Genomic DNA, 10,878 nt, shown 5'->3' on the forward strand with positions numbered 1-10,878 from the left:
CTGGACTTGTTATCTTTGAATATATGTATCCTGATTTATTGATGTCACCCCATTAAAAAAATAAAATTATATAAAAAAAAACAAAACAAAACATTTTGAGTAAGAAACAAAAAAAACAAAACAAAAAACAAAAAAAAGAGGAGTAGACTGAGGCTCCCCTCCACTCCTATCTCCTGAGTCCAAGGGAGCATTAAGGTGTCAGCATCAGAGTAGAAGAAGTAAGGGTGCCCATGCTATGCCCAGAGTTGACAGGATAATACTGCAGATGAACCGGCAGTACCCCACATGCCAGAAAACAGGGACCCACAGTATATCACCTACTGTCATCTAAGTAAGTTTAGATAGGGATGGTAGCATGCAGTACAGCTCACTCTTAAGGTCGTGTGTTTCCGCGACGTGGTTCTTAGGGGACAGAATGTCCAGGAAAACAGGAGCCTAGTGGGTTTCTAGGGTAATGTCCTCAAGATGGCCTGTAGGGGCTGCCTTCAGTAAAACCACTCTGCAATTTACCTGCTGAAGGTGTTCATATCATCTCATTCTCCATCTCTCAGGTGGCCAAATAATCTGTCTGTTCACACACACCTCTGTCTGCTGTCCTGAACAACAGCCATCATGCCTCGTGGTCAGAAGAGTAAGCTCCGTGCTCGTGAGAAACGCCGCCAGAACAAAGCTGAGCCCCAAGGACCTGAGAGTGGTCAGGCCACTGCAGCAGAGAAAGAAGAGGCTGCTTGCTCTTCCTCTTCTGTTTTCGGGGAAGCCTCCTTGGGCTCCACTGGTGCTGTCTCTCTGCAGGTGTCTCCAAGTGCTCTAGACACCACTGGTGCCACTGCAGGGGTTTCATGCAAAAGATCTGAGGTAAAAGCCAGAGGCTGTGTTCAGAAAAGTAAAAATGCCCCCCAGGCCTCAACTTCCACTGAGTTGTGTGACCCGGATCTTCTAAGCAAGAAGGTGAGAATGGTGATGAAGTACCTGCTTTCTCAGTATCAACTGAAGAAGCCCATTAGAAAGGCAGAAATGCTGAAGATAGTCCACAAATGGTACAAGAAGGATTTTCCTGAGATCCTCAGGAGGGTCACTGAGCAATTGGATCTGATCTATGGCCTAGAATTGAAAGAAGACAAGCCCAACGGTACTGTCTACAGCCTTTCCGAAACTCCAGGTACTAGCAGTCTTAACAAGTGCTGGAGATATCCTATAAAAGGAATTCTGATGCTTCTACTCGGTGTGATCTTCTTGAATGGCAAGTGTGCCTCTGAAGCAGAGTTCTGGAAATATCTAAATCTCATGGGCGTCTATGATGGAGAGGAACACTTTATCTATGGGGAGCCCAGAAATCTTATCACCCAAGATTTGGTGCAGGAAGAATATATGGTGTACCAGCAGGTGCCCTTCAGTGATCCTCCACGTTATGAGTTCCTGTGGGGACCAAGAGCCGAAGCTGAGATCTCCACATTGAAAGTGCTCAAGTTTTTGGCCAAGCTCAATGACTCTGACGTCACTGACTTTCCAATTCTGTATGCAAGGGCTTTGAAACAGGAGCAAGAGAGAGCTCAAACCAGAGCCCAAGCTGCATCCACATACATGGCTGGCCCTCCTTCCGAGGACAGTGGGAGCTCCAGTACCACATCTAGCTGCGTCCCACACCCTGAGTGACCTCGAGCTGGAGTCTACACTTTTGCATTGAAAAGGCCTGTTAAGCAGTTTTCTAATATGCAAAATATGTTGTTGGCTTCTTTTTCTGTTTGTTTGGTATTTTCAAGTAGTGTACTTTTAGAATATTTACTTAGATTCAAGATACAGGTTACAGAATGATACAGATCTCACTTTTATTGCTGTTTACCAGGATAAGAGTATTATTTTTGACATTTAAATTGAAATCCTTCAATCACTTTTATGATGCAGTGCTAGATAACATGGTTTGAGGATAAGAGTATCCATTGAGATGTGAAAGATCTTTGCACTAAAATAGTTGGTAGCAATAGGCAGTAGATAAGTAAATAGATAGATAGATAAATAGATAGATAGATAGATAGATAGATAGATAGATAGATAGATAGATACTTTAGGACTATAGACATACACATAGATACATAGAATAATATTGGCTAGTTTTTCATATATTTTAAATGACTGCTGCCATATGATATATTCATTTTGACTGCTCAACAGAGTGATTAGGAATTTGCATAAGTTAAAAGTATTCACCCCTTTAAGTCTTGTCCTCATCTGATCCTTATGTAGCTGTTGCAATGTTAATAACTCTATTACCTATATGTACCCAGCAGTATCTGTCACAGCGAAGATATGGAAGCAATCTAAGTGTCCATCTGTAGACAAATGGATCAAGATGTGGTGCATTGACAAAATTAATCATTTGTTTGCCTTATTACATTTATTTTGTAAATTAGAAAGCTATATACCTAGATTTGTTTATGTTTTTCAAGGACGTTTGAGAATATAAATCATAGTGAATCCAACCTGTTCATTCATGGGTTTTATTTTTAACAATCATTAATTAATTATCAGCTCTTTGGAAATATTAATGCTTGTAGTGATGATGTTTAGGCAAAGAAGACCCAACCCCTACCCATAGAACTATAGATTGTAGGAGAAACTATCATTGCAGAAGAAGGTGCAGTACTCTAATTATTAAGGAAAAAGTGAAAATCAGAGTAAAGAGGGGGGTGGAGGTAGCATATTACCTATTATCTTGTTTCATTTCTAAGCAGAATTTTTTGTCTCAGTGGTAGTGTTGGCCCAGGATGTTGATGCCCTGGGTTGGATTCCACATAAGGACACAGAAGGAAAGTGACCATCTGATTATATATCCCTTCCTTTTTCTCCCTTCTCTCTCTCTCCGCTCCTCCTGTCATTGCTCGAGTGCTTTGAGCAAGTTGGCCATGGGTGTTGAGGTTGGCTCTATGGCCTGATGTCAGGTGTTAAAATACCGCAGTTGGCAAGTAACGGAGGAGTGGCCCCAGATGGGCACAACATCTCCCAGAAGGTGGTCAGCAGGGTAGATACCTGATGGAGCACATTCAAGAGTCTATCTCACTGCTGCTCCGCCTCTCACTTAATAGAAAAAAAAAAGAAAAAAAATTACTTCAAAGAAAACCAGTTAACTCAGAGTTAACAGAGATACAACGAAACTCTCCTCTGCTATTATCCCTGGGAGACACAGGCAAAGTAGGCGGGATCAAGTCCCCCTTAGATTTGCCTGCTTGGTCTCAGAGAGAAGTGAGGGTTGATTTACAGACTGGATCTTCAGCAGAGCAGAATCCCAGGCATGACAGGGACATGGCTAAAACCCTGAATGAGGAATGAGGCAACAAAGTGCTCCAAAACAGGTACATCTTTAGAATATTCTGCTCTGTAGTTCTAAAGAGGTCAAAGGAGCAGCTTCCAGACAAAAGTTACCTCATATTTCATGAAAATGGGTGGTCTAAGAGACTTAATCCTGCAGTGAATGGGAGAAACCCCATAGAGCAGAGGGAGATACCCAATTTCTAATAGCATTCAACATGATAACATGGAGTAACATGAATGGATCTTTCCCAGAAAGAAGGAGGCCACTGAGAGCCCTGTCCTTGTCAGACCTGTGACTATGGCACTACTCATGGTGGCATGATGAGTCCTACTTTCTCCCAGGGATCTCATGGAGGTTATGAATATCATCCAAGTCGGCATTCACAGGTCAGCAGAAGTGAATTCTCCAGATTGTGCCAGAAACCAAGGTAAGGATGCTGAAGACTGAAAGGACAGCTCATCTTGTAAGAGTGGGGTAGCACAAACCCCATTTTGGGAGCTTGGAGACCATGGGCTGCTGTGACCACATGAGGCACAGGTCACTTCTTCCTAGGGCATCTCAGGATATTGGGGGCTTAGTAGGGAAAGGATAAGCCTCGAAACAAGACAGAGGATATCTTCAGATTATGCAGGGATCAGGAGGAGAACAGTGAGGAGCACTGTGTGGACACACACCCTGTGTCATCCGTGCTGTACAGGATCTTCCCCAGCCAGCTCTAGGAGCTCCCAGGCAGCGATGTCACCCAGAGGGACCCATCAGTTCCCATTAAAGCGTAACATGAAAGTGAGGGTTGGGTCTGTGGGTGGTGATCACAAGTCAACAAAGGGAAAAACACTAAGCCTGCCTGTCATTCAAATTGAGGACCTGAGCTGGGTCCTTGAGTGATTCCATCCTTCATTGGGCCGGAACCTGCTGCCAGAGCTTTCATTCTTCTGCCTCCATAGACAGGTGTGGGCAGATAAGGTCAACTTTACCCACTCCTTTTCGGTCATAGGCAGTGTAAGCCTTACTATGAGGACAGAGGCCTCAGGTCAAGATGGAGGGCAGCCCCAGGCAATCTCAGGAATCAAATTTGGGGGCCTGAGTGTAGACCAGGGGATTCATCTAACCATAAATAGGAGAAGAAGCAGAGGGTGGACTTACTGGACTGGGCATCTCTCAAAGGCAGGACCCTGATGAGACTAAGTGTAGTGCCCACAGCATAAAAAATATTTTTTCTGCTGTCACCTCAGGGACGCCCCTGGCAAAGATATCAGGATGGTTTGAGCCTGGGAAGTCTCAGGGAGGAGAGGGCTTCGGGGTAATGTGGGTGGTCTCCCTTTTGCAGAGAGAGGGACTGGGTCTCTAACAAGGATCACCCATGTGAAGACCCTGAGTGTTATGAGGGAACCCCTCAAATAGCAGAGGTAGCCACATAGAGTTCAGTTCTATTCCTATCCCTGGGAGACCCAGAAGAGCTGCCACTGCAGAGTGCACGAATTCTACCGTGTGGTTCGGGGAGAAAAGGGCATTGCGCCATAGGATCGAACCCACGTCTGCAAAGAGAGGTGTCTTTTACACAGGTGAGCAAGGCGAGGACACTCAGTTCTAAATGAGGGTCTCTCTCACAAGGAGCAGGGACCTCACAGAGTCGCTGCCCTCTGTGCAGGCCTGTAAGGCCCGTGGAGTGCGCTAGCAGTGCGTCCTGACTGCCCCAATTGATACTAGGGTAAGTGCGGACATTGATTGCAGCTGGACATATCGTGGGACTAGAGGGACGCGTCCAGGCTCTGAACACACAAGTGTGAGGACCTTGAGTGAGGATCTTGAGCCCACTGATTCTTGACAAACGGGGTCCCACAGAGCCCCGCCCTGCTCTCAGCCCTCAGGCACCATGGACAGCCCTGCCGGAAAGGACTTAAAGAATCCCAACAAATGGGGTCCCTCGAACACTGACCCCAGACTTCAGCCCTCAGCTCTCAGGCATGCTAGACAGAGCAGCCAGAGAGGAACCATGAACTCCTAACCAGTGGGGTCTCACAGAGCCCATCCTCTACTCTCAGCTCTCAGGCACCCTGGACTGCCCTATCAGGAAGGACCCCTAAATTCAGCCATTGGGGTCCTTGGGAGGGCCGCACTCAGCAGCCTGGACAGCCCTGCCTGAAAAGACCCATCGACGACAAGCAGTGGGTTCCCATGAGCCGCGACCTGGGATATCAGCCTTTAGCTATCCTGGAAAACTGGCGGGAAAGGACCTCCGCCTCCAGCCATTTCAGTCCTTCCAAACTTGGTGCCAGGTTCTCAGCCCTCAGGCACCGTGGACAGCCCTGCCTGAAAGGACCCATCTTTTTGGCTAAGAGCCCAGGACCTTTTTCCACGCGCTTGCATCCAACAGTTGTCGGGTTGCCGGGTATCGCGGAATCGCGGGATTGACTTCGAGACTAGGTAAGCACCCCACAGTGGATTCTGCAGAAACCACACGCCCATATGACGAAGGTGCGCCCCCACTTTTTCCCAGGCCCCTGGCTCTCAGAGGCCCCAGCAGGGCGGCCACACTGAATTCTGCCTGGAAGGTGTTAGCGAGCAGGCCTGGCAATATGGCGGTAGCCCCGGGTTTGTAGGTAGACATCCAGGTCTGAAGTGGGTTGAGGACAAGGGCCCTGGGTACTAAGAGCGGACTTTCATCCATAGAAGGGCGCACATGGGAGCCACCCCTGTAGTCGGCTGCAGAAGGAACTGGGCGAAGGAAACAGAAAAGCGAAGCAACATCCGCTCTCGAGGTAACTACGGGAGTTGAGGGCTACAGCCACCGACCACTCAGAAGCTCAGCAGATGCGGCCCAGGGCACAGCACTCAGTGATCCCTCGCTTCCTCTGCTGATGGACTCAGAGAGTTAAAGGCTTTAGTTTGGTGGAGAAAATCCAATTCACAAAAAGGGACACCGCCCACAGGAGGATTGGGGTTGTGACACTGTGAGAGGACGAAGGATCCCTCTCAGAGTGCACGGGGCCATGTAAAGTCCCAGCCCTGTTTGCAGGCCTCACAAACTTGGCCATATCGCCGTGAAGAGTTGTACTCAGTTTTAGCCGTGGCTCAGTGGATAGAGAATCGCAGGGCTTATGAAGGTGACAAGTTCTCTCCCAGTTAGGTCACGGAGTAAACGCGACCATCTGCTTCCCCCCTCCACCTTCTCTCCCTCCTCCTCTCCGCAGGCAGTGGTTTGATGGGTTGCAGTGTACCCAGGCACTGAGGATAGCTGGGTTGCAGCTGTCAGTCTCAGGTGCTAAAAATAGCACATACAAGTTTGCCGGGTGGATCCTGGTAAGGGCGAATGCAGCAGTCGGCCTCACTATCTTTCTTCCTCTCATGTAAAAAATAATAATAGTAAGGAAAAACAAAAGTGTCGTACTCAGTACTTCTCAGGCCATGTCTGGGAGGTGACACATTAGGTTGAAGGGGAACCTCACCTCAGCAGAAGGAGGATCTCATGTTTATACCAGCTTTCAGAGAGTCCGTTGAGGGCTTTGGGAATTGGCCACACATTACCAGGGGGGCCACAACAATCCTGCCTAACTTCCTCAAGCACTGATGTAAGGCAGGAGTATTTAACAGATCTCCCTGAGGCATAACACTGAAGTGAAAACCTAAGACTGAGAGGAGCAATCCTAGATCAACACAGGGACAAATCATGACATCAGCGTGAGACTAATTATAACCTGAATTCGGTTGCTTTGTGAAACCAACTACCTTAGTACCTAAACATGCTTACAGCAGGCCTCACTCTAGGCAGACCATGTTTGGTCAGATAAGGTCAACTTCATTTCCTCTTATTGGTTCTCAGGGAGCTTGGCTCTTACTGGAAAGGATTTCTCTCATCGCTCAATTTAGGAACCTGAGGGCATCCTCAGAGAACCAACCAACCTTGAATAAATGAGGCATTAAATCATCCATTTCAACCAAATACCATCACTTGAGGAATCTCACGGAGGACCTGTCAGGTTGAGCATCCCACCACAGTTCTTTTTCTTAGTTAGGAATTAAATTTAATGGGGTGGTATTTATCCTTAAGAATTCATAGGTTTCAGTTATACATCTCTATAGTACTTGAACTATTAAATGAGTTGTGTTCCCATTTCCAAGTCACATCATTTTCAGTCACTATACTTGTTTCTCTTTGCCCCATCACTTTATTTGAGATCAAGGGGAGGTAAAATCATTAGAGTAAAGCCAGTAACCACATCCACCATCACAGCCGCCTGCTCTGTGCACGTTTCCATTTGATTCAGACCGACTATAATGAAACAACAGAGCCAAGAAATGGTGGGCCATTACCTTTAATTCTAGCTTGCACCCGGTAGGCGAGAAATACACACAGTGGGAAAACACTTCCCTTTCTATTCAGGGCTCCCAAGCCCACTACCTCATCCGAACACTGTATTCCGAGAATCAAAGGCCCCACCAGCCTTATTCACCTCTGTTCCCCATCTTCTTCTCTTTGCACTAACTCTGCACAAACTGGCTACTCTCAGCACCCTGCCATCTTGGCTGCCTCTCCTCTGCAATGCTGATGGCAGGGTCTGAGAGAGAGATCCCAGTTTCTGCCTTATTTTATAGTGTAGAATTAAATCCTTTAAGCCAATATACAAATTAAGAAGTCTCTGATACAAAGCCACTTATCTGAGGCATAAACGGAATTCCTCATGAGAGTGCACCCTCCCTCATGCAACAGTCAAGGGTGTGGGGAAAAGCTTAGTTTTGAGAAGATCTTAGTAATAGAAGGATGTTGAAAAGATCTTAGTATTAAAAGGCTGGGAAAGGCTCAGTTTTAGACTAAGCCTTAGGCTATAAGGACCTTGCCAGTTTACAGCCTGTCTCCCACACCCAATGCAAACTATAAGTGAGCAAACAGATATACCATATTTACAAACTTATTTGACTAACAATTAGTCTGAGGCACCAGCCACCTGTCAGTCAAAGGAAAGTAGACTTATAGGAAGCCAAGGCATGTGACTGACAACTGAGGATCCAAACAAACTCACGACACAAAGGACTCCATTAAGCTCTAATCACTGGGTTTCCCCTGATAAAGAAGTGGACTGAGGCTCCCCTCCACTTCTATCTCCTGGGCCCCAGGGAGCATTAAGGTGTCAACATCAGAGTAAAAGAAGTGACGGTGCCCATGCTATGCCCAGAGTTGACAGGATAGTACTGTGGATGAACCCGCAGTACCCCACATGCCAGAACAAAGAGACCCACAGTACATCACCTGCTGTCATGTGAGTAAGTTTGGATAGGGATGGTAGTATGCAGCACAGCTCACTCTTAAGATCGTGTGTTTCCTCTACGTGGTTCTTAGGGGACAGAATGTCCAGGAAAACAGGAGCCTATTGGGTTTCTAGGGTAATGTCCTCAAGGTTGCCTATAGAGCCTGCTTCAGTAAAAACACTGTGCAATCTACCTGTTCAACGTGCTCATATCATCTCATTCTCCATCTATCAGGTGGCCAAATAACCTGTCTGTTCACCCACAGCTCTGTCTGCTGTCCTGAACAACAGTCGTCATGCCTCGTGGTCAGAAGAGTAAGCTCCGTGCTCGTGAGAAACGCCGCCAGAACAAAGCTGAGGCCCAAGGTCTTGACAGTGTTCAGGCCGCTGCAAGAGAGGAAGAAGAGGCTGCTTGCTCTTCTTCTTCTGTTTTCGGGGAAGCCTCCTTGAGCTCCACTGGTGCTGTCTCTCTGCAGGTGTCTCCAAGTGCTCCAGACACCACTGGTGCCACTGCAGGGGTTTCATGCAAAAGATCAGGAAAAGCCAAAGGCCGTGTTCAGAGAAGTAAAAATGCCGCCCAGGCCTCAGCTTCCACTGAGTGCTTTGCCCCAGATCTTCTAACCCAGAAGGCGATTCTGCTGGTAGACTACCTGCTAGGTCAGTATCAACTGAAGAAGCCCATTAGAAAGGCAGAAATGCTGAAGGTAGTCCGCAAATGGTACAAGAAGGACTTTCCTGAGATCCTCAAGAGAGCCATTAGGCACATGGATCTGATCTATGGCCTAGAATTGAAAGAAGACAAGCCCAACGGGAACGTCTACAGCCTTGTTGAACCTCCAGGCGCTGGCAGTCTTAACAAGTTCTGGAGATTTCCTATAAAAGGTATTCTGATGCCTCTGCTGGGTTTGATCTTCTTGAATGGCAACTACGCCTCTGAGGAGGAGATCTGGGAATTCCTGAATATTATGGGTGTCTATGAGGGAGAGTATCACTTCGTCTTTGGGGAGCCCAGGAAGCTTATCATGCAAGATTTGGTGCAGGAAGAATATCTACTGTACCTTCAAGTGCCCTACAGTGATCCTCCATGTTATGAGTTCTTCTGGGGGCCAAGAGCAGAAGCTGAGATCACCAAGATGAAAGTGCTGGAGTTTTTGGCCAAGTTCAATGATTCTATCATCACTGACTTTCCACTCCTATATGAAGAGGCTTTGCAAGAGGAGCAAGAGAGGGCTCAAACCCGAGCCCAAGCTGCATCCACATCCACGGCTGGCCCTCCTTCCGAGGCCAGTGGGAGCTCCAGTACCGCATCTAGCTTCGTCCCGCACCCTGAGTGACCTCGAGCTGGAGTCTTCACTTTTGGGTTGAAAAGGCCTGTCAATCAGTTTTCTAATATGCATAACATCTTGTTTTTGTGGGTAGTTTTTTTCATTTTCAATTAGCAGTTTACTTTTGACAGAATGTTCACTTAGTTTAAGAATGACATGGATTGCACATTTATTGCTTTTTATTGAGTAACTAATAAGAATATTGTATTTCATATATAAATTTAAAATACTCCAAAAGATTTTGTGGTCCAATACTAGAGAACTTGGCTTTAGGATTAGGACATCTTTTGAGATATGAAAGAACTTCACACTAAAATAGTTGTTAGCAACAGGCAGTCCATGTGTAAGTAGATAGATATATAAATAGGTTGATAGAATGATAGATACATAGATAACATATATAGATACATAGGTACTATAAAGTTGGCCAATTTTTAATTTATTTTACCATATATTATATTGATTTCAATTTTTCTGCATAGCGATTAGGCTTTTTCACACCTTAAATATGTTTAACCAGTTAAGTCCAGTACTTAGTACTTATCTGAACCTAACGTAGTTATTACAATGTTATTCACTATATCTATTACCTATATGTACCAGGCATGATCTGTTACTCCCAAGATATGTAAACAAACTAAGTGTCCATCTGTAGACCAATGCATAAAGAAGATTTGTGGCATTGTTAAAATTGGTCACTTCATGTTTGCCTTACTACATTTAATCTTTTCATTGTAAATTTGAAAGCTATGTACCTGGATTTGCTTATGTTTTTTAAGAATGTTTGAGAATATAAATCATAGTGAATCTGGCTTCTTGGTTCATGGCTTTTACTTTGTGTAATCATTACTTGAGCGTCAGCTCTTCGGAAAACTTCATGCTTCCACTGGGGATGTTTAGGCAGAGAAGATTCGGCCCCTATCTATGCAATTATAGGTTGTAGGAGAAGCAATCATTGCAGAAGAAGGTGCAGTACTCTCTAATTATTACGAAAAAGGTGAAA

General features: G+C 45.8%; 2 protein-coding genes across 2 annotated transcripts; both read left to right on the forward strand.

The window, feature by feature from the left end:
- Positions 1 to 612: 612 nt before the first annotated feature.
- Positions 613 to 1,653, forward strand: LOC136386244 (melanoma-associated antigen B4-like). The gene has a single exon (XM_066357744.1). It carries the CDS (start codon positions 613 to 615, stop codon positions 1,651 to 1,653), a length of 1,041 nt encoding a protein of 346 aa, XP_066213841.1.
- Positions 1,654 to 8,846: 7,193 nt separating this feature from the next.
- LOC136386245 (melanoma-associated antigen B2-like) lies at positions 8,847 to 9,884 on the forward strand. Its single transcript, XM_066357745.1, has one exon. It carries the CDS (start codon positions 8,847 to 8,849, stop codon positions 9,882 to 9,884), a length of 1,038 nt encoding a protein of 345 aa, XP_066213842.1.
- The last annotated feature ends 994 nt before the right edge of the window (positions 9,885 to 10,878 follow it).

This window comes from Saccopteryx leptura, chromosome X (genome assembly GCF_036850995.1).
Source record: "Saccopteryx leptura isolate mSacLep1 chromosome X, mSacLep1_pri_phased_curated, whole genome shotgun sequence".
NCBI classification, from domain to species: domain Eukaryota; kingdom Metazoa; phylum Chordata; class Mammalia; order Chiroptera; family Emballonuridae; genus Saccopteryx; species Saccopteryx leptura.